Raw genomic sequence first — 24,415 nt, 5'->3', positions numbered from 1 at the left:
ATATGTATGGGTCTTGAATTTACAAATATGTACGGGGTCTTGATTTGACAAACAAGTATGAGTCCTTGCGATAAAAATTTTGAAACTGATATGGAGTCTTGCTCTGATAAAAAAATATTATGGGTTTCTGACACAAAACAAATGTCAATATCTTACAAATATATTTTGCCCAATATTGTTCAATTTAATATTTTTTCTTCAAACTTTTCAAAAATCTGGAATTTTGAGAAATTTGAAGAAGAAAAAAACTGCATGAAAACTACTACCACCCCACTTTTTTGCAATTATTCATAAACCTGACATTTCTTTATACATTATTTACAAGAAGTACGAGGGAGGTAAATCCGAACATACCCAACATTCTATATTAATTTTTTTTGGAATACCTTCCTTACACTGCTTTTAAATTGTCTTAATTGTCCATTGACCAGATAAACCTAGGTTTTCCACTTTTTTGCCCCTAATTCCAAAACATTTTGAGCTATAAATAAACAAAGTCAATACTAACCATCCCTTCATGTTATGGAAACTTGTGGTATAATTTCATAGATATTCATACACTTAAACACAAGTTATTGTTTGAAAACTACAAAAATGCTTAATTTGGGCCCCCTTTTTGCCCTCTAATTCCTAAACTATTGGGAACATAACCCCCACAATTAATCCCAACCTTCCTTTAGTGGTACTGAACCTTCTGGTAGAAATTTATAGAGATCCATTCACTAAACACTAAAACTAAAGTAATTGTCCGGAAACTACAGACGACGACGACGACGCAGACGACAAGTCACATGATAGCATTATACGACGCAAACATTTTTTGGCGGTCGTATAAAAATCAGTTTGAAATGGATGAGTTCAACAGATTAATACAAAGCATACTTGTCTGTCAGAACAAGACATACTTAATAACATATTTGTCAGAAGCGTATCAAAGTACCATATTTATGTGAAAAGACCTACTGTGGATTCAATCATTTTCATGAGACCAGTATCAATTTTCTTGAATAAGGGAAAACTTGCATTTTCGTGGTTATTTGATTTCATGGTTTTCCAATCCCACATACACAGCCTATAGCAAATTTGCTTTTCGTTGAACATTTGAATTCTTGCTTCACCTGTACTCACGAGCATTGGTATCGAACGAATAGTAATGAATCCACAGTATGTATTGGATGCAAAAGCTTCTAATTTAATTCCAACATTTTTAACTGTCATAGCCCATACAAGACACAAACAGGTGTAAACATTTCAAATATATCAACTTGGCTGTTTCTTCCCTATTCTAATAAGAAGTTCCATTTCTTTATTTTAATTTTAACAGGATACCATTCTGTTTCATGTAAGAAAATTGAATACTTAATAATATTTTTCACAGCATATACCCGTATTAAATTCGCATCGGTTATTATTTACCATCCAATCATAACAGACATAAACAGAAAACATGTGCTTACTATAAACACAAACAAGTGTTATAAACACGTGTTTATAGTGAACAATCACTGGACCGTTAAATTATCATGTGACCAATAACTTAAATATATATGTGTATTCACTGACATGGATTCAAGATTGTAAACATCACTATCACCTGTGTGTATTTTTAAGACGGTAAGGATACATACACAAATGTACTTCACTTTCAATAACATCCCTAAAATACTCTTATGGCACATCAGCGCATGAAACTTAATTGAGAGTCTAGTTTTCCACAGCTTTATCGTAGTTTTGCAATACTATGGGTGCATTTCTTTCTAACACAAACGATGCAAACGGCTAAGCGTGCACATGTTTTGATCATTTGTTTCTTACATACGTTTGCAAAGTTTACATAAACTTGACAAACTATGCACTCGCTAAAAATGCGTCTACAGTTTGTCGTTCATCGTTTGTTAGAACAAACGCTACATTTGTTTCTAACTTCACCCTGATTAAGGTTCATCGTAAGGAATTGAAAAATATGGCCGTGATTACACCCCGTTTACACCTCAAAATTTACTATGAGTATAGACAACCTGATATATCTAGAAAATTTTTAAGGCATTGCAGGAACTAGATATATAAAAGTTATATGTAGTATACGTTTCAGAAAATCAAAAACTTACCTGGATTTTGATGAGCAGTTTTTTTCCAGTCTGCAGAAGATAGCAAAATAAACAAACACCCGAGTCTCATTTGATGTGGTCCTCTCAGTTACACAGTTTAAATTACCTATTGTTTGCAGATGTCTATTGTCCATTTAAATCAATACTATTCACAACATGTATTATATGAGGGGAGATTTCAAACCTCTTTTCCAACTTAGTTTATTTTGGCACCTTCTGCTGGAACGAAAAAAAACTGAATAGCAAAATCTAGTAAAGTTAATAATTTTATGAAACAAGAAATGCATTTAAAATTTATATATCAAGTTCCTGCCATCCCGTAAAACTTTTGCAGGCGCATAGATTTGTCTGTGCTCAGAGTAAAATGTGTTGTGTTAATACGGCCTTATTAGCCAAAAGGTTATGATGAACCTTTAGTGTCAGACAGTCTTTGAAACACTCAGGCAATTTAGAAGAATTTCACAACATGGCAGTTAAACCGCGAAAGTAACCGACCCCACCATTCTATTTTGAAGGATAGTGATTCGAGAAACCTGTAGTCAGAATGCCATCAAATTACGGAGTTTCTAGTGCATCTTAACCAAATCAAAACTTCAAATACCAGAACAGGATACGTGCACCATTATTCATTTTGAACATAAATTAAAGGGGCATTGACTGTCAATTTCATGTTCACAGATTTGACTCAAATTCTCATATTTGATTTAAAACCCCATTCCCCCTTTTCATAAAATACTAAAACGTATTCAAATTACAAAAAGTCTTGAATAAACAATTTACAATGCATGGGCTCTATGATATGTATCATCGTGTCGTGTGTTTTTAAGGCTAGAAACCATCTTATTAACTACCAAGTTGACCTCGAATACTGCCGACGGTTATACATGTATAAGCGAAATAAACATTAACTAGCAAACTCGTGCAATTGGATTTTTACTAGGTCTGTTAAATTTCATATTATAGGTAAAACATATAATATAATAAAAGAAACATATTCATAAACCTGACATGTGGTATGATGCCAATGAGACAACTCTCCACAAGAGACCAACGTGACACAGAAATTAACAACAATAGGTCAACGTACGGCCTTCAACAATGAGCAAAGCCCATATTGCATAGTCAGCTATAAAAGGCCCCGAAATGACAATGTAAAACAATTCAAACGAGAAAACTAGCGGCCTTATTTAAGTACAAAAAATGAACGAAAAACAAATATGTAACACATAAAGAAACGACAACCGATGAATTACAGGCTCCTGACTTGGGACAGGCAGGCACACACATACATAATGTGGCGGGGTTAAACATGTTAGTGGAATCCCAACCCTCCCCCTAACCTGGGACAGTGGTATAACAATAGAACATAAGAACGAACTATAAAAATCAATTGAAAAAGGCTTAACTCATCAGATGGACAAAAATAAGTTAATCATCGTGTTTACCTGTATAAGAATGAGTTTTTGTGGATCGAACCAGTCAATGAAATGATTTACCATTGTTTCACTTGCAACGTTTACATTCTTTTCCTTTGAATAATTGAACATGCATAATTCATGCGTAATCTATTTCTAACTAAGGAAGTAAATTGAAGTTCACATGAATACGGATTCAATGAGGTCGAATTATTCACTTCCAAGCTAATATTTCATCATCAATGTTTCTTAGCTTATTTTAACACAAATGAACGATACTTTCTGCTAAAAGCGAATTATTATTTTACTCTTATTTATGATTCAATTTGAACAAAAACTCATATTTACAATTTTTTATTTATCTCGTAGCTAGTGCATCTTTAACAAGTTTAATTTAGAATTCAGTGGGGTTTTGTTTGTCGTGTTTTTACAACTGCTTGATTCTATGGTAGATTTTTATTTTTATTATTTACAATATTTATATTGCGCATTATCTAATTAAAATTACTATAAGCGCTTAACATAAAACAATCAATGCAGTTAAAAGAGGTGTTAACATTAAAACAATCAATGCAATAAGAATGAAATAAAATTTTGAACACATATAAAAAACAAAAGGAACAGAATAGTTTAAAAAATAAATTATCATAATTAAAAGGCATGTTATACTACAACGAAAAGAACAAAGATAAAAAGTCACTCAGTATAAAAAATAAATGTAACTACTGAAAGCGAGTCTAAAATAATGGGTTTTCAAATTTTTCTTAAAAAGTTCGATTGAGTGTTCATGTCTTTGATGGCTAGGAAGATTGTTCCAGAGGCTCGCAGTAGCTTTGTCCAAACGTCTTTCTCCATTGATTTTGGTGCGTACACGAGGTTGTATTAGCTGCATTGCATTTTCCGATCTAAGAGATCTTGATGGTTGATAGGCGCTAATGAGTTCCTCAAGATAGACAGGCACTAGGCCATGCAGGATTTTTAAAGTATACAAAAGAAGTTTATATTGTAATCGGTACTGTACCTGGATCCAATGAAGTGACACAAGAACTGGTGTTGTATGATCATGTTTCTTAGTACGTGTAACGAGCCTAGCTGCCGTATTCTGTACTCGCTGTAACTTATTGACTAAACTGGCATTTACTCCATATAGCAGAGCGTTTCCGTAGTCTAGACGTGACGTGACAAGCGAGTAGACTAAAGTTTTACAGGCATCCTTGGTGACTTTTGCGTACAATATAAGTAAGTATTGCATAGCAAATCTCTAATTCGTCGACAAATGTAGCATTGTAACAGTATGATGTTCCTCTTGTACTTCAGTTATTACACATTACAAAAATAGATTGTATGATATGATATATTCTATCCCTAATCTTTTGGCTTATATTACTTTCGTTGCAGATTTCATTGTCATCAAATGTTGAGATGAGTAATCAAAGTATAAAGATTGTCCGTGTAACAAAGGATGATTATGATAAAGTGTGCGCTATAACTCCACCGGGTCAAATCTACAGCGGAACTGACTATCTTCCGGATTACTTTCACATGTTACTTGATATGCCAAATGTTGAAGCGTATGCAGCTGTTGTTAATGGTAAATTTGTGAGTACTTTGTTTATAAACACTGGCCGTAACGCGAAGTTAGAAAAATGGGATACCTTTGCATTTCTAGCTGATTTGTAGACCATTTACATTAGATATCGATTGGATTTAAAAAGAAGTTATAAATTCAAGTTTGAATACATACTTTAAAAAGGTCGTATAGTACATATAAGACCAAAAATATTTATACTCGACTTTACAATAAAATTTAGAATGAAAACGGGGAATGTATCAAAGAGACAAAATCCCGACGAAAGAGCAGAAAACCATAAGGCCACCAATGGTTCTTCAACAGAGTATGTTCAATCTACACTGGTAGTCATAATAATTCTCCAGCGGCAGCTTTCATCATCAAACATATTGAATTTGTCTTCCATATAGATAAGTTTAGTAAATGGAGTCATTAAGTTGCCATAATTCACATGGAACACTGAACGATATCGCTTAATTGTTCAATACACAAGATGCAAGTTTAAAACGCCTTATAATTGAACATTTATTGACTGATATTAAACCCATGTCTGGCCGTGGACAGTATATAATATAACATATGGATGTGTCCTAATCGATGTAACTTTTGTTTAATATGTTTATTGATGGAGTCAGAAGAAAATTGTGACTGATAAATGTTTAACAATTTTAGAACTAACTAGAATATATCCTCTTATTCTCACTGTGTGTGTGTTCTGTTTCCTAATAGACTATTTTCATATTACAGACTTTTCAATCCGGATTATACAATTTGTAGACATGTTACCTTTTCTGTGGTTGGACATCCAGGTACTAAGTCAAGTGCCAATTAAAAAAACCTATCTGTTCAACTAAATTTTGCAATTTTCACAGCTTTCTTAATATTTTACCACAAGTTAAACTTCATAGAAATCATGTATGTCCTGAATCATACATGTATAATCTTAATACCTGCCTATTTTCAATCTACCTTTAAAGTCTCATAAGAAAAATCTGACCTTGAGAACAAAAGAACTACCGAAATAACCCTTGTTTTTTTCTAGAAATCTTTTAAAAATTAGTATACTATGGAGCGCATTAATCCTGATTTATTAACGCAAACTCATAGACAAGTAAATTTGGGATCAAACTTGTCTCTATATACATGATATATTACATTTCACCAAAATTTCCATTTCTCCAAATTTGTTTGTTAGTTAAAGTTAACGATGACATCAAAAGCAATATTTTGTGTCAGGGTAGGACTACTTTTACGTTCTAAATTAGAGGGAGTAATTGACACCTAATACGAAAATAGTCTATTTCGAAGACATTTTATTGCACTTTTTTCTAGCATCAAAGTTATTGTTATTATTGCTTTTTTTCTATTTTTAGGCTAGTTTTGTCTTAAGTTTTGTAGTTGATAATGGAGGAACAGTAGTAACTAGAGCAGGAAGGACAAACAAAGAGTATGCTGGAATGGGATTACTAGATATGTTGATCAGAAATACAATAAAAAACAGAAACTATGATAAAATAGCAGTAACCGGTGGGGGACACGTTAAAGCAATATTCGATCAAATTAAGGCCGGAAAAAGAGAGAAAGTTCTTATGATGGTAAGAAAAAACAATTTTTAACATTATATTTGTTACTTGATATATTTGCTTTACGGTGGTCTTGTATAGAAAATAACTTTCTGAACGCATATAATTCATGTTCGTGTGTTGTTTGGCGAACAGTGTTCATGCTATCTATGCACTAACTAAAGGCCTGTAATTTGTACAGCTATTTCGGCCGAGAAATTAAAAATTAAGCCGTTCTAGCAACAAGTCAAAATAGTCTGTCTGAAAATCCAAACTCCAAAAATCAAATAGCCATTATCTGACCTTCATTTTAAACATGTAGGTCTACCTCTTTATAGGTGTACTATAGTCAGCAAATAGTGAATAATACTTGTTTTCATTTCTTACAACTTACGCTAATCTCGCCTTTTATTTCTACAAAGATTGTAACACTAATTTATATTTCTAACACAATTCCTATTGGTTCTCGTTTTTGCTTTCACTGAATAGAAAGTCCTGTTATTTATATCTGACCACTTATTGAAGGTTCTAATGGCCATTAATGAGTATGGTAAATTTGATGAACGTCCCCTTTTTCAATTTACCTCGGAATTGATATTTTTTTTAATGCAATTTTTCATATAATTTCCTGTCTGTCTTTTTACGTTTAAATATTTAAGCTTGATATATCTGACTACTCCTGGACATACACATCTTTTCTCTTCATTTTCGGCAGGAATGTGGTCTGTTGCTGGTCAATTGAGTAATTGGATGGACATGTAAAGGGGCATTAGCTTTCAACATCATGCTCACCGATTTTACTCAAAATCTCAGATTTGATTTATAACATACTAAAACATATATCCAAATTACAATAGGTCTGAAGTAACAGTTTACAACGCATGTACTCAATAAGAAATATCAGAATTATGTGTGTATTTCAATTTATCTGCCATCTAATTAACTATAGAGATGACCTCAAAAGTCTGCAGAAGTTCACATAACCCGATATAAACATAAACATTAATATAAATAGATAGAGATTTCGTGCAATTGGACTTGTCTATGTCTGTTTGATTTCTTGTTAAAGTTTAAGCAACTAAGTTAATTAGCTTTTTTTCCTGTAAACCAATCATTTTTTGTAGATCGAATAAGTCAACACAATTGTTCACCTTTGATTCACTTTCAATGTTGACATTCTTTTCCTTTTAATGGCTGAGCATGACAAAAACATGTGTAACCAATTTCAGCTAATGGGTTTAATTAAAGGTCATATGAATACGAATTCAATGAGGTCGAAATATTCACTTGCCAGTGAATAATCCATTAGCGACGTCTCAATGCTTATTTTGACACAATGTACCAAATTGACTGCTAAAACCGAATGAGTATTTCATTATTTTACTTTTATCAATGATTGAACCAGGATTATAATTTAAAATCCGCGTTTCGTCTACATAAGACTCATCAGTGACGCTCAGATCAAAATAGTTATAAAAACAAACAAGTACAAAGTTGAAGAGCATTGAGGACCTACAATTCCCAAAAAGTTGTGCCAAATACGGCTAAGGTTATCTATTCCTGGAATAAATAAATCCTTAGTTTTTCGAAAAATTCAAAGTTTTGTAAACAGGAAATTTATAAAAATTACCATATACATTTTAATTGATATTCAAATCATATGATAGAAAGATTTCATATTGAATGTATCAAATTTTGGGTCCGACGTCCGTGAACTTTTTACTCTTTCAACTTCTTTTCGGGAACCACGTAGAAGGATCAATATATGAATCTGTCATTTTTTCTCTACTGTTGAAGCATTTGATAAAAAGATCATAACATGTCATTTTTCATATCGCATGTACTATCAGCCATGCGGCTCTTGGGCTGATATTGAACCTAGGGCTGATAATACATGCGATATGAAAAATGCCATAATCTGATAATAAACGTAATTACCTTTTGCAATTTTATCTCTCTTTTTTACAGGAATTCAGATCTTATATTACCTCATTAGATCAACTGAAAAGTATACTAAACACAACTGGAAATATTACACCTACTTCCGCTAAACCAATAGATGAATCCGAACTTGCTGATATACTGACTAATCAACAAGTGTGTTGTCATCTCTTCCCAGAAGACCGTGTCATTGTTGACTGCGTTCCGTACCGACTGATAAAATCGAACGCTTCTCTCATCAAAACAATACGAACAACAGTTGTTGGTTCTAAGTTGAAAAATGAAACCAGAATTCTAACATTTGCCAACTATTTCAATACGTCAATAGGAATGGTATGCAATATAGAGGTTTATGGATGTATTGGAGAAACTTTAACTGAACATTTATATTTACATCTGCGGGAAATAGTTTCAAAAGTAATTTCTGGAAAGGTCATAATTCGTTGTTTTTTTCGACATGAAACTTACTCGAATTTCATAACTAATTTGATGAACCGTTTTGGACTAGACATAACAGAAATTTATGGAACAAGTTTATTGTGCACTGAAACGACACCTGAAATTTATTTTCGTGATAGCAAATTGTAAAGGGTTTTTGTTTAAGTAATTTTGTAGTTTGTTGCCGGTTAAACTGTATTTTACCATAAAGACCTTAGTACGGAAATTTTAACTTAAACACGTTGCATGAGCTTATTTATGATGTCATGATTACCATAAAGACCTTAGTACGGAAATTTTAGCTTAAACACGTTGCATGAGCTTATTTATGATGTCATGATTACCAAAAAAACTTGTTAATAGTTATCAAAGGTACCAGGATTATAATTTAGTACGCCAGACGCGCGTTTCGTCTACATAAGACTCATCAGTGACGCTCATATCAAAATATTTATAAAGCCAAACAAGTACAAAGTTGAAGAGCAGTAGGATCCAAAATTCCAAAAAGTTGTGCCAAATACGGCTAAGGTAATCTATGCCTGGGATAAGAAAATCCTTAGTTTTACGAAAAATTCAAAGTTTTGTAAACAGAAAATTTATAAAAATGACCCCATTGTTGATATTCATGTCAGCACCGAAGTGTTGACTACTGGGCTGGTGATACCCTCGGGGACGAAACGTCCACCAGCAGTGGCATCGACCCAGTGGTGTAAATAGTTATCAAAGGTACCAGGATTATAATTTAGTATGCCAGACGCGCGTTTCGTCTACATAAGACTCATCAGTGACGCTCATATCAAAATATTTATAAAGCCAAACAAGTACAAAGTTGAAGAGCATTGAGGATCCAAAATTCCAAAAAGTTGTGCCAAATACGGCTAAGATAATCTATGCCTGGTATAAGAAAATCCTTAGTTTTACGAAAAATTCAAAGTTTTGTAAACAGGAAATTTATAAAAATTACCATATACATTTTAATTGATATTCAAATCATATGATAGAAAGATTTCATATTGAATGTATCAAATTTTGGGTCCGACGTCCGTGAACTTTTTACTCTTTCAACTTCTTTTCGGGAACCACGTAGAAGGATCAATATATGAATCTGTCATTTTTTCTCTACTGTTGAAGCATTTGATAAAAAGATCATAACATGTCATTTTTCATATCGCATGTACTATCAGCCATGCGGCTCTTGGGCTGATATTGAACCTAGGGCTGATAATACATGCGATATGAAAAATGCCATAATCTGATAATAAACGTAATTACCTTTTGCAATTTTATCTCTCTTTTTTACAGGAATTCAGATCTTATATTACCTCATTAGATCAACTGAAAAGTATACTAAACACAACTGGAAATATTACACCTACTTCCGCTAAACCAATAGATGAATCCGAACTTGCTGATATACTGACTAATCAACAAGTGTGTTGTCATCTCTTCCCAGAAGACCGTGTCATTGTTGACTGCGTTCCGTACCGACTGATAAAATCGAACGCTTCTCTCATCAAAACAATACGAACAACAGTTGTTGGTTCTAAGTTGAAAAATGAAACCAGAATTCTAACATTTGCCAACTATTTCAATACGTCAATAGGAATGGTATGCAATATAGAGGTTTATGGATGTATTGGAGAAACTTTAACTGAACATTTATATTTACATCTGCGGGAAATAGTTTCAAAAGTAATTTCTGGAAAGGTCATAATTCGTTGTTTTTTTTGACATGAAACTTACTCGAATTTCATAACTAATTTGATGAACCGTTTTGGACTAGACATAACAGAAATTTATGGAACAAGTTTATTGTGCACTGAAACGACACCTGAAATTTATTTTCGTGATAGCAAATTGTAAAGGGTTTTTGTTTAAGTAATTTTGTAGTTTGTTGCCGGTTAAACTGTATTTTACCATAAAGACCTTAGTACGGAAATTTTAACTTAAACACGTTGCATGAGCTTATTTATGATGTCATGATTACCATAAAGACCTTAGTACGGAAATTTTAGCTTAAACACGTTGCATGAGCTTATTTATGATGTCATGATTACCAAAAAAACTTGTTAATAGTTATCAAAGGTACCAGGATTATAATTTAGTACGCCAGACGCGCGTTTCGTCTACATAAGACTCATCAGTGACGCTCATATCAAAATATTTATAAAGCCAAACAAGTACAAAGTTGAAGAGCAGTAGGATCCAAAATTCCAAAAAGTTGTGCCAAATACGGCTAAGGTAATCTATGCCTGGGATAAGAAAATCCTTAGTTTTACGAAAAATTCAAAGTTTTGTAAACAGAAAATTTATAAAAATGACCCCATTGTTGATATTCATGTCAGCACCGAAGTGTTGACTACTGGGCTGGTGATACCCTCGGGGACGAAACGTCCACCAGCAGTGGCATCGACCCAGTGGTGTAAATAGTTATCAAAGGTACCAGGATTATAATTTAGTATGCCAGACGCGCGTTTCGTCTACATAAGACTCATCAGTGACGCTCATATCAAAATATTTATAAAGCCAAACAAGTACAAAGTTGAAGAGCATTGAGGATCCAAAATTCCAAAAAGTTGTGCCAAATACGGCTAAGATAATCTATGCCTGGTATAAGAAAATCCTTAGTTTTACGAAAAATTCAAAGTTTTGTAAACAGAAAATTTATAAAAATGATCCCATTGTTGATATTTGTTAAGTTGTCCGATATTTTTTGGTTTTTATTGGGGACCGTGTTGTCGAATATTCAGTTTTGCTGTGTAGAATTTTGTAGACTCTTGTTTGTTTTGTTCTGACTATGATTCTATCAATATTTTACACGACTTTAGATTTATTATAACTTTATTGACACCTATTTCCTCGGGGTTTTAGTTCCTTTTTACCTGAAGTTTTGTCTTCTCCGAGACTTATATATATTCGTAACACTTTATTAATAATCATCGACCTCATGTAGTTTCACCAAAAAAATGGATAATTGTTTTATCACTGTAAATAAAGGTAATTTTAGTTCAATAGTCATTTTAAATTAAAATAATCCGGGTCACAAACAAAAGCCGTGTGAAACACATCCTGTAAGAGAAAAAAAACGGAACAACAGAAACACTGAACTGCTAATAAAACAAACGCCAACATACATACAAACGGACTATTTGATAAAATCTGCCTTATTCCTGAGTTGGTACAGGACATGTTTGACACAAAATGGACGGTTGAACCTGGTTTTATGACTAGCCAAACCTTCCGTTTTAATATCCAAATTGAAAATACGGCTACCATGACACTGTACGTGTCTGACAGGAATACAGTACAAAAAATGCTAGAACACTCATGATGGAGAATTATACAAATAAGCAACAAAATAGTGCATTTCAACATGTAAACCACATATTAACAACGAACAGCTGAAATTGATTTATGACAATACATTAGTAAAGTATGAACTGTGCGTCTCACTAATGTATCTACGCCACAGGTTAAAATTCTAAAAAAATCATTTAAAATTGGGATTAATTTGGTAATGGTGTTATTTGATGTTTTTTCTAGTCATTACAAGAATGTAAATATAGAATTGTGTAATTAATGTTGTACTTATTTGTATTTTCGAACCATATGTCTTAATCAAACTCAAATCCTGTAATTAATGTTGCGCCAAACTAAAAATCAAATAAATGAAATTAATTTCTGTGTCATTTTGGTATCTTGTGGAGAGTTGTCTCATTGGCAATCATACCAAGTCTTCTTTTGTATAGCATATACATTATCTTTACTTTTACGTACATATAGAAAATAGAAATAAATTAAAACCACAAACGATAAGACACAACACAATATCTAATTAGAATTACAACTAACACATCCTAACTTTTAAAATACATGAATGTTAGATTTATAAATTTCGAGATACGTATAATTTTAAATAACAATGAAAATTCACACTCCGCAAAACAGCCATATTCGGGAAAGACCACGTTCGAATCTTAGCAGTGCAGACGACGTAGATGGTAAACAACATTTTAAGACGTGATTGAAATGTCGTTAGTTAGTTTCGACACAACTAATTCGTGTTGGTGTCCATAAAATTTACGGAACTTCATTTTTAATCTAACCTCGTCATAACTCTATTGGAGCAATTTCTGTGTAAGGAGCACATGTACAATTCTATTTATGAAGTCCGTATAGTGTGAACATAGCGCATATCGTATCAACTCAGATATGTAAACACCATACGATGTTACTGTGAGAAATGACAAATTTATAATTGGGGGAATTGAAATCGTTCCGTTTGTCATAGATTTTAGTGTGAAATCGTCCATCTGTGCATAAAATATTGAGAAAAAGGTGAAGGTGTTAATTATTACTTCTACTATCCGTAGTATCTTCAATTTTAAATTCACTAAGGGATGTATGAGATGTCAGAACTCGCTGAAATATAGGTTATTCAGTGATAGAACATCATCAATATATATGAAAGTAAAATTAAAGAATATAGCCAGGAGCTTTTACTTTTTGTCATTTAGAAGGTTGAAATTAACAATTGAGGTTCATGATCATGTGAATGCAGTAATTAATCAAGTGGTCATCTACCAAAATTTGGTATCAGCCTCATCATCATATTTGCTAAGTTCGCAATAAAGAAATGCATGTTGAAAGGAAATAATATTTTAGAGATTATGAATTGTATTTCTTCAATGTGAGTAAATTATTCTGAATTATGTATGTGATATATAAGATATACAGTTTAAAATGATGTGGATGCCAAAGCTATAATGAATACGTTCAATTTAACACTGTTTTAATTCAAATCGTTTATTTTAGCAATTTTGTTCTTAGAATCTAAAAGTTGAGTTCGGACATGGTTCAAAAAATTAAAGAAAGTTATCGATTTCTTATAACATTAACATGCGTCATTGAAAATTTGAACTACAAGAATACAAAAACATAAAGTAATGAGACAGCATTTATGTCCAAAAACTATTTAAGCCTATCTTTAATGTAATGTTTTTCTCTAACATCTGTTTTAACATTTTTCATATCTATTTCAATGATGTCAGGTTTCTGATTTCTGAATATGTCTAATGACAATTTCCCGGAATATCTGCAATACCTATAAACATAATATGCAATACTTATTACATTTGGTTTTGTAAATATACATGTACTTTTAAAACAAATCATCAGCTGTTAAACTGCCTATTGTAATTCATTCGACATTGATAGTCATACATTGCCTTAGTTATAGGGAAAACGGTACTATCTATTCTGCCGCAATAATAACATTTTCTAAATTTAGTAATAAAAACCTGGATAAAACAGTTATGTGTGGTGTTAGTACTTTATTACTGTATTCTAAAAATTGAAGCCAAATAGTACCAATTTCCAACGGAGCTTGTTTATGTTATCCATGTCCACCGTCATTTTGCACCAAATTTATAAAACTTTGGAAGCCTTTTCGAATATTTCTCTAAAAAAATATTTCAATAGGTTTTTAAATTTAAATTGTATATTGTAAATTTACACACTATAGATATTCATAGTTAAATAAAACCATATACTGTACCCTTACATCCAATTACAGCGCTCTTAAGTTGACTTCCTTCACCTGTCTTGGGTACACAAAAGGCCAACCTAATGCTGGGAAAATGTAATACTACCGTTTTCCCTTTAATTGAAAGAAAACAAAATGAAAAAATCAGTTAACATACAAATCTGACTGATTATTGTATGTAAAGAGTAAATAAACCCATCATATATACCAGGATTAAATTTGCAGTTTTTAACATTTATACATGACCTTAGTATTTTTATAAAACCTAACTAGGCTGTCAGATAACTAAACATGTCAATTTTTTTAAGCTAGCTACTTAATTTACACTATAAATATGAATTCACTAGTCCTATTTTTGAAAAAAAAACACCTGATATTCTATATGTAATATTATATCACAGTTAAACTTAATATGTAGTTTTGATTTCATTAGTTCTCCCTTATAACTCCTACTAAATGAACGTTTTGCTCAGTTTTGACGATCGTGCATAGACCTAATGTGTTGTAATTAATTCATTTGTCACCTGCCAATATTAACACATGTTTATAGTAAACAACCTCTTGACCGTTACATAATCATACAACCAATTACTTATGCATGTGTATTAACTGACATGGATTCGAGATTATAATCATAACGATTACCTGTGTGTATTTTTAATAGGTAAGGCTTTATACACATTTATTTCCATTTTAATAACATCACTAAAATACCCTGATGGCACATCAATACTTGAAACGATGCCAGTCATTTGATCGCATTCGACTTGAGTGTCTGTGTGTACTAGTTTTTTTACAACTATGTCGTAGTTTTGTTATACTATAACATTTCATATCCAAAGTTTTGTTCAAAGGTCGTTTGAACCCATCTAACCTCTTATTGCCAGTCAATCAGACAATTAAAAAAAAGATAACATAGCCGAAAAATACCACCGACCTCATAATCCTATTTTGAAGTTATATACATTGGTAATTCGAGAAATCTGGAGTTAAAATGTCATCAAATTATGGACTTAATTGTTAATTTCTAGTCCATTTGAACCAACTTATAACTTGATATACTAGAAAAGGATGAGGAATTGAATGTTTATTCGTGCATCATTGATACAATTTGATCATAAATTAATGAAAACTTGAGACGAGTTGTGTTCGTCGCGTTTTCACAACTGCCTAATTCTCTAGCAGATTGACAGTTACGTACGATATGGGTAATAAAGCATATATAGCATAGTAAACCTCTGATCCTTCGACAAATGCAGTATCGTAACAGTGTGATGAACGCGTTCCTCTTGTACCTCAGTTATTACACATTACAAAACTAGGTTATATGATATGTTAAAACCTATCCCTGTTTTTGTGGCTAATATTATTTTTTTCTTCATTTTTCATTGTCATCAAATGTAGAGATGAGTAATCGAAGTATAAATATTGTCCGTGTAACAAAGGATGATTATGATAAAGTTTGCGCTATAATTCCACCAGATGAAATCTACAGTGGAACTGACTATCTTCCGGATTACTTTCACATGTTACTTGATATGCCAAATGTTGAAGCGTATGCAGCTGTTGTGGATGGTAAATTTGTAAGTAGATTTGTTTGTGTACCTGACAGTTACGCGAGGTGAAACTTTAACGAATTTCTGGGCATATGAGCTTTAACTTCGTACTTTATTTGGCGTCACTGGTGATTATTTTGAAGACGAAACGCGCGTCTGGCGCAAATTCAAGTTTAAATTCTGGTATATATGATGAGTTTATTTGCTTTTTCGTTTGTAGCTGAATTGTAGACCATCTATTTCAGACTACGATGGATTTTACAAAAAGTTGTAGATATTCAAGTTGGAATACATTGAAAATAAATTCGTTCTACTTTACATACAAGACTAAGAAATTCGATGCATTACATTAAAGTAAGATTCACACTGCCGATCAGATCAACTCAATGATCCCGATTGTCAAAATTTCCACAAACCAAGCTCAACCAAATTCTCGATCCGGCCTCTTTACGACTTTAACCCGACCGCAATCCGACTGTACACGACCTTAACTCGACCATTCACGACTCCTTAATAACTCCATCACGACTTCATCCCGACAATAAAATGAATACTTATTCGATAATTCCGATCAATTCACGATCTTTATACGATCTTTACTCGACTAGCTAGACAAAATCAACAATTCACGATCTCCGTCTGATCTCGACAAGACCAGATCGACCTGATCGTATATTCGTCATAGGGATAATCGAGAATTGGTCGGGTATGCACATTTTTAGTATAAAAACGTCCGATTTTTTTATTCCCTGCCGCTTCGGAGTGTTACCCTTGTCCGTCCGTATGCCCGTACGTACCAACATGAACCTTTTTAATGTTATATATGCTAGCTGGGGCATTATTGGTGTCCCATGGACACATTCTCCGTTTATTTGGCTATATTCAGTAGATGGTCCGCGTAAAATCATACATTTAAAATATCTACATAGAAATAAAACAGTTGGATTTGTGGGCAAAGTAGTAAGAGCTCAGAGAGACAAGTTAATAGATGCGACGGAGCTTGTAGAGCGCATAGAAGACGAAGAATGTGTGGTAGACATCAACAGGCGTCGGGAAACCTAGGTGAGGCAGTGGCCGACACGACAACCACTGTGTGGGCAGTTTGAGAGACTTGCACTAACTCAATAAAGAGGAACCCAATGCTTATAAAAACTTCCTCATAGTGGCCACTGATATGTTTTATTGCTCTTTTTGGAAATGACACCACAAAATGAGGTTTGTCACTGGATTAGTACCTAAACTTTACCATCCCCATTTCCTTGCTTTCTTACAAATAAAATCGTACTGTTTGTCAAATATATTTGCATGATAAAATTGAGAAAGGAAATGGGGAATGTGTCAAAGCGACAACAACCCGACCAAAGAGCACACAACAGCCGAAGGCCACCAATGGGTCTTCAATGTAGCGAGAAACTCCCGCACCCGTAGGCGTCTTTCATCTTGCCCCTTAAAAATATGTATACTAGCACAGTGATAATGGACGTCATACTAAACTCCGAATTATACACAAGTAACTAAAATTATAAATCATTCAAGACTGACAGAAGCCAGAGGCTCCTGACTTGGGACAGGCGCAAAATTGCGGCGGAGTTAAGATGTTTATAAGATCTCAATCCTACCCCTATACCTCTAGGCAATGTAGAAAAGTAAACGCATAACAATACGCAGATTAAAATTCAGTTCAAGAGAAGTCTGAGTCCGATGTCAGAAGATGTAACAAAAAAAATAAATAAAATGACAATAATACATAAATAACAACAGACTACTAGCAGTTAACTGACATGCCAGCTCCAGACCTCAATTAAACTGATTGAAAGATAATGTCTTCAATATATGAATATCAGGCACAATCCCTCCCGTTAGGGTTTTAGTATCATACTATCATAAAATATATGAGAAGAACATAACCTGTGTCATGCCAACAACTGTTGTTTTTTTTTAATAAATGTGTTTAGTTCCGATGCAAAGACCCTATAAGTGAATTAATATTAAAGCCAAAATATGCAATCATTAATGACCTGACAACAGTATCGCAACTATATCCCTTATAAGTCTGCAACATTCCAGTAGCAACTGCATACGGGGTATATATCTCCCAATTGATACGATATTCCCGTGCTTGCATTTCCTATCATGATTTTCTTGATAGAGGGTTGCTGCTCACAATGAAGCTATTAAACCAAGAGTTCCAAATGATGAAGTTGAAATCATCCCTTCGTAAATTTTACGGACGCCATCACGAGTTGGTTGACCGTTATGGAATAACCGTTTCACAAATGACATCGGATATGTTCCTTACGTCGAAACTACAATCCCCTTCCCTTTCATGAATGTGACCTACCGAATTAGACTATTTACCGGATTTGTTATCACATAAGCAACACGACGGGTGCCAAATGTGGAGCAGGATCTGCTTACCCTTCCGGAGTACCTGAGATCACCCCTAGTTTTTTGGTGGGGTTCGTGTTGTTTATTCTTTAGTTTTCTATGTTGTGCCGTTTGTGCTGTTGTTTGTTTGTCTTTTTCATTTTTAGCGATGGCGTTGTCAGTTTGTTTTAGATTTATGAGTTTGACTGTCCCTTTGGTATCTTTCGTCCCTCTTTCAAAGGGTTTTGTAAGCTTTTGAGGTGAATACTGACATTTTTGTGCTTTGTAACAAATATTACCATAAAAGATTGGATGTGAAATACCTGAACGTATAACATGTCTGCGTGTTGAGTTATATTTACGAATTATTTCCTTATACCGATGATAAATTTAGTAAATGTTTTAACTAGTTTGTGATATCGAAAACCCTGGTGTAATAATTTTTCAGTAATACATACATTTCTCTCGCTAAAATTTAATACGTTTTTACATACATGAGCGAATCGTACAAGTTGAGATATAGTTGAGAACACAATAAGTTTGTGTTAAGGCAAGGTCACCATTTAAAAATGGATAATTAACAATAGGAAATGAAAAATCATCTCATCCAGCAGTTGAATGGTTAAAGATATCTATTTTCTTTTTGCTGTTTGGCAACAACCTGTATGTATTTGCCACTAAAAGAGATCAAGAGTGCATTTCTTTCTAACCAAATTGAATGTTTGGTAAACGTTGTGTGCCGTTTGTTATAGTTTGTTAACCGACGTAACAGAAGTAGAAACAAATGCATCGTTTGGTTAGAAGGGATTGAAATTTTGAGTAATTTTAGACAATGTTTTGAGTTAAGACATGCAAGACCACGTTTAGATAATTGATTTAATGTAAAAGTTAGAAAGAAATGCATCGTTTGAACTAACAAACGACGAACGACAAACTGTAGACGCCTTTGCAGCGAGTGTATAGTTTGTCAAAATGTATGCAAACTTGCAAAAGTATGTTAGAAACAAATTATTAAAACTTGTACTCGCTGAACAGTTTGTGTCGTTGCTGTTAGAAATAATTCGCAACAAATAAAAAATATTTGTCTTTCGTCTCATTTTTGTGTGAAATTACGTCAAAAAGTTGACTGTAAGGTGACCTATAGTTGTTATTGATAATTTCTGTGTCATTTGATGTTCTGTTAAGAGCTGTCTCATTGGCATTTGTGCCACATCTTCTTCTTTTTTATGCTGCAAAATTTCTGAACAAACGGAAATACGGACAGACAAAACAGAAAATTGCAAAATACACGTACTGTACATGGAGGAATTTTTGTACATTTAAAAATAATGTTGCCAATATATTTTTACGGAAGCATGAGAGTTAATCAGATCTACACACACTTTTAGAGAATCGTGTAGCAGTCATATGTTCTCATGTATGGCCGAGTAGAGATGGAAGAGTGGTCGAATGTGGTCGCGAAAGGCTCGGGTATTGGTCGAGTTGGTCTGGGATAATATATATACAAGTCGCAGTGATCTCGACGCGATTGGGCATTGGTCGAGTTAATCTGGAAATGATCGGACATCAGTCGAGCAAAGGTGAAAATGATCGAGTACTGATTGGTAAATTTTGTATTCCGACCAAACTCGATCTCTACACAATCCTTTCCCAATCAATTCGACCGCTACTCGACGAATTTTCGATCTGTTCTCGGGTGACTTGCTTCTCGATCCTTACTCGAATGTTTTTGACATGTCAAAAACTCTCGGGTAGAACGTCAGATCAAGGTTGACTATCCCGAAAATTCTTGTCGATTGAGTCTGACCAGTCTCCCGATCACGTAATTTGTCTTGATCGGGATTGATCGAGTTGATCTGATCGGCAGTGTGAACATAGCTTACGCGTATTACTATTACACTACAAGAAGCATAAATTCTGAGACTTTACGAGTAAATATTCTGCCCTTTTGAAAACCAAAATATTGAATCTGTTTTCTCCATATAAATGAATGGAATCATTAAGTTTTACACTGTATACTGAACGATGTTTTCATCGCTAAAATGTTTTGTACACAGAAAGCCAGCTTTAAATTCCTGATTATTGCCTGAGTTATCGACAAATATGAGGACTAGTATTTAAATTGCTTTTTTTTGTATCTTTAGGCTAGTTTTTACCTATGTTCTGTAGTTGATAATGGAAGAACAGTGATAAATCGGGCAGCGAGGACAAACAAAGGGTATGCGGGAATGGGATTACAACCTATTTTAAAGAGAAATACACTAAAAAACCGAGACTTTGACAAAATAGCAGCAACCGCTGGAGCCCACGTTAAAGCAATATTAGATCTAATTGAGGCGGGGAAAAGAGAGAAAATTCTACTGATGGTAGGCAAAACAAATTGTAATATTTTCTCTAATTATAGTTATTAAAATAACTTTCTGAACACATGCAATTCATTTTACAGTGTTGTTTTGTCCAAACCGTGTTCATGCTATCTCTGTCCTAAATAAAGGCATGTAATTTGTAAAGCTATTTCAAAGGGATGACTTGGTTTACTTTGTTGTAAATAACATTAAATCAGAAATTCCCTTTATATTTTCCAGTCTCTTTTTAAACACTGAGTTACATTTCTTTTAAAATTAAAATGGTTAAAAAGCTAGGGTATATTTATGAAAATGGTTGACACAATTATTAAAAAGTAATCTTGCATCCTTAGAAAGGAGGACCTCAATAATCTGCCAAATAAAACGCAGGAAATAAATGTAAAAAAAGGAGGGAAATTGCCTGATAAATTTATAATTAAGCCGTCCAAGTAACACATCAAATTGTATAGTTGAAAATCCCGACTCTAAACATCAAATAGACATTACCTTATCTACATTTTGTACATGAAGATGATCTACTTCTTTTTATGTGTACTATATATAATAGTTAACATTACGAAACAATCATGGCTAATAGCTGTTTTAGTTTCTTTATTGTTACAAAGGTTGTAATACTAATGTGTATGTCCAGCTCACATTTGGGGCATATGCGCAATTGTTTCTCTATCGGCCGTAATGGTAACGTTTTCTTCGCTAGCTCAGCCCATATCGTAAACTTTAATATGTATGATGGCTTGTTTTGAAGCTGAGACATTTTCACATATGGGGTTACATTTTCGGGGTACGAAGTGTGATACTTTGAATACATATAATAACTCCACAGTTTTTACACATTTATTCTAAGGTCCTATACTTTCCAGATCAACACAAATGGTTAAGCTCGGTCACTTGTTAAAAATTGAAACATGTTCAATATCACTAGACAGAGATGTTTTGTTTACAAACAACTTTGTGTTCCTCAATCGGAGGCGCTTTAGGGATATTGTCCCATCTCGAAGATTTTTGCTTTTAATTGCGTTCACTGAAGAGAACGTTCTGTTTCTGATATCGGCATTACCAATTATTAAAGCTTTTAATACCGCCCTGAATTACGTTCATTATTAATTTTTTCATGTTCACAATCAACTTATAGGGATGATTAATAAAAATAAAGGTTGAAAGTGAATAATGAAATTGAAATTTTATTTTTTGACTGTGACACAATATCCCGTATTTCTGAGTTCGTCATGTTGGTGTTATTTAAATTAATATAAGGAAAAAAAAACCAAATCATTCTCAAAATTTTTATCTTCATTTCTTAGATTAGTTTCGGAGGTTCAACTAGTGAGTTTCTCTAAATAAAGGCAACAGTAGTATACCGCTGTTCAAAATTCATAAATCGATAGAGAAAATAACAAATCCAGATTACAAACTAAAGCTGAGGGAAACGTATCAAATTTAAGAGAACTACGCCACAACAGAGACACAACACCGAAACGTAACACAGAGAAACGAACTATAATGTAACAACGGCCATTTTCCTGACATGGTACAGGGCATTTTATGAAAAAATGGTGGGTTGAACGTCCTGGTTTTGTGGCATACCAAACCTCCCGCTTTAATGGCAAGGTTAATTATAACATTAAAATTACTAACTATTTGTAAACACAAATTACTTGGTTTAATGTATTGAAGACATAAATACCAAAACATATATAAAAATCAAAATACTATATATTGTCTTTTTTTCATTTTCATTGGACGTGCTATTCTTCATTCCTTGATTATATGCACCAATTATTTTTTTATGTGTTTCGTCATAGACAGAAACAAATGACATTTTGAAATTTAATCTTTTTTTTTTACAGGAATTCAGATCTTATATTACATCAGTAGATCAACTGAAAAGTATACTAAACACAACTGGAAATATGACACCTACTTCCGCTAAACCAATTGATGAATCCGAACTTGCCGATATACTGACTAATCAACAAGTGTGTTGTCATCTCTTCCCAGAAGGCCGTGTCATTGCTGACTGGGTTCCGTATCGACTGATAAAATCGAACGCTTCTCTCATCAAAACAACACGAACAACAGTTATCGGTTCTAATTTGAAAAATGATACCAGAATTCTAACATTTGCCAACTATTTCAATGCTTTAGCAGGACTGGTATGCAATGTAGAGGTTTATGGACGTGTTGGGGAAACTTTAGCCGAACATATATATTTACATCTTCGGGAATTGATTTCGAAAGTGATGACTGGAAAGGTCATTATTCGCTGTTTCTTTCAACAGGAAACTAACTCGAATTTCATAACTAGTTTAATGAACCGATTTGGGTTTGACATTACAGAAATATGGGGAACTGGGTTAGTGTGCATTGAAACGACACCAGAAATTTATTTCCGTGAGAGCAAATTGTAGAGGGGATTTTTTTCGAGATAGTTTTGTATGTTGTTGAAAAGCTGTATTTTTATTTATTACAATAAGGACACTAATTAGTAGGTAAAACATAACTTAAGTTGCATGAGCTAGCTTTATGATGAAATTATTTACAAAACAAACTGGCTGAGTTTACTCATTGTTTTATGGGGATCGTGTTGCTGAGCAATTCGTTTTGCTGCAGGGTTTTGTTAACTGTTATTTGTTTTTCTGTGTCTGCTGTTATACGACTTCAATTTTCACACTGCATCTTTTCCACCTAATTCTTCGGGTTTTTGGTTTTACATTACACAAAAATATTGGTATTACTACATTAGCCTGTTGTAGAAACACAAATGTTTTTATTTTTTTTTTTGTTCAGTCACTGTAAAATATTAATTAAAATCTGAAAAAAATTAATAATTGTTCACTGATATTCGGGGTCATGATGATGCAGATAATGGATCAAGTGGTCATCTTCCATATGATAATAAGGTGGATATTGTATTTCGGACATTAACAAGACAATTACAATCAAAAACAAAGATTCAGAAAACCAAAGGACATTTACATCAACAGTTATATATAATAAATAAGAAACAACACGAACTCCACTAAAAATCGTGAGTGAAAGCAAGTTCTCCGGAAGGGAACAAATTGTCTATCGTAATGGGTTTTGTATTTTTTTTATGACTGATTGTTGCTCGTTTTAGCAATTTGTAGCATCAACATCGGATATAGATACCTCCGAATCGGTGAAAAAACAACTGTGCAATCAAGTATGGTAAAGTAGGATATTCGCATTTTGCATTATATTCTACGTTTTGCTTAGAGGTAAAATCACCCATAATTGGCTATCTCTCTTTTCATGTTGTAAGAATAGGATATGGTGGTACTTGTTCTACGAAGCACTTGACGAGTTCAAACTTGATAAAACACTTGATCCTTGACTTTACATTTGATGTATCGTAGAACCAAGCTGTTTTACATTTAAGCTTGAGCAACACGATATTTCAAAATGAGCTATTACCTAGAAAATCTTACGTACAAAAATTACATTATAACATTGAGAATGGAAATGGGGAATTCATCAAAGAGACGACAACTTGATCAAAAAGCAGATAACAGCCGAAGGCCACTAA

At 33.4% G+C, this 24,415-nt stretch overlaps 3 protein-coding genes across 4 annotated transcripts in view; 2 read left to right on the top strand and 1 right to left on the bottom strand.

The window, feature by feature from the left end:
- The window catches only part of LOC139485144 (carotenoid isomerooxygenase-like), a 30,082-nt gene extending 27,763 nt beyond the window's left edge, over positions 1-2,319 (bottom strand). Inside the window, exon 1 of the mRNA XM_071269362.1 lies at positions 2,109-2,319. Coding sequence (XP_071125463.1) covers positions 2,109-2,242 — 134 coding nt within the window. The 5' untranslated portion in view covers positions 2,243-2,319. The remainder of the gene's footprint in view (positions 1-2,108) is intronic.
- On the top strand, positions 1,475-9,272 carry LOC139485146 (histidine N-acetyltransferase-like). Of its 2 annotated transcripts, none has more exons than XM_071269365.1 (4): positions 1,475-1,614; positions 4,922-5,122; positions 6,467-6,688; positions 8,624-9,272. In XM_071269365.1, the coding sequence occupies exons 2-4, from the start codon at positions 4,946-4,948 to the stop codon at positions 9,182-9,184; spliced, it is 960 nt and encodes a 319-aa protein (XP_071125466.1). In that variant the 5' UTR covers positions 1,475-1,614; positions 4,922-4,945; the 3' UTR covers positions 9,185-9,272. The 2 variants fall into 2 exon arrangements, with proteins under 2 accessions (XP_071125466.1, XP_071125467.1); XM_071269366.1 differs by having other exon boundaries at positions 1,539-1,596.
- Positions 9,273-15,122: 5,850 nt separating this feature from the next.
- LOC139485145 (probable N-acetyltransferase 16) lies at positions 15,123-23,512 on the top strand. The gene is made up of 4 exons (XM_071269364.1): positions 15,123-15,243; positions 15,984-16,162; positions 20,647-20,868; positions 22,716-23,512. The coding sequence occupies exons 2-4, from the start codon at positions 15,986-15,988 to the stop codon at positions 23,274-23,276; spliced, it is 960 nt and encodes a 319-aa protein (XP_071125465.1). The 5' UTR covers positions 15,123-15,243; positions 15,984-15,985; the 3' UTR covers positions 23,277-23,512.
- Positions 23,513-24,415: the final 903 nt, after the last annotated feature.

The sequence above is a fragment of the Mytilus edulis genome, chromosome 8, assembly GCF_963676685.1.
Source record: "Mytilus edulis chromosome 8, xbMytEdul2.2, whole genome shotgun sequence".
NCBI classification, from domain to species: Eukaryota; Metazoa; Mollusca; class Bivalvia; order Mytilida; family Mytilidae; genus Mytilus; species Mytilus edulis.
This window is presented reverse-complemented; position numbering and strand designations above follow the sequence as displayed.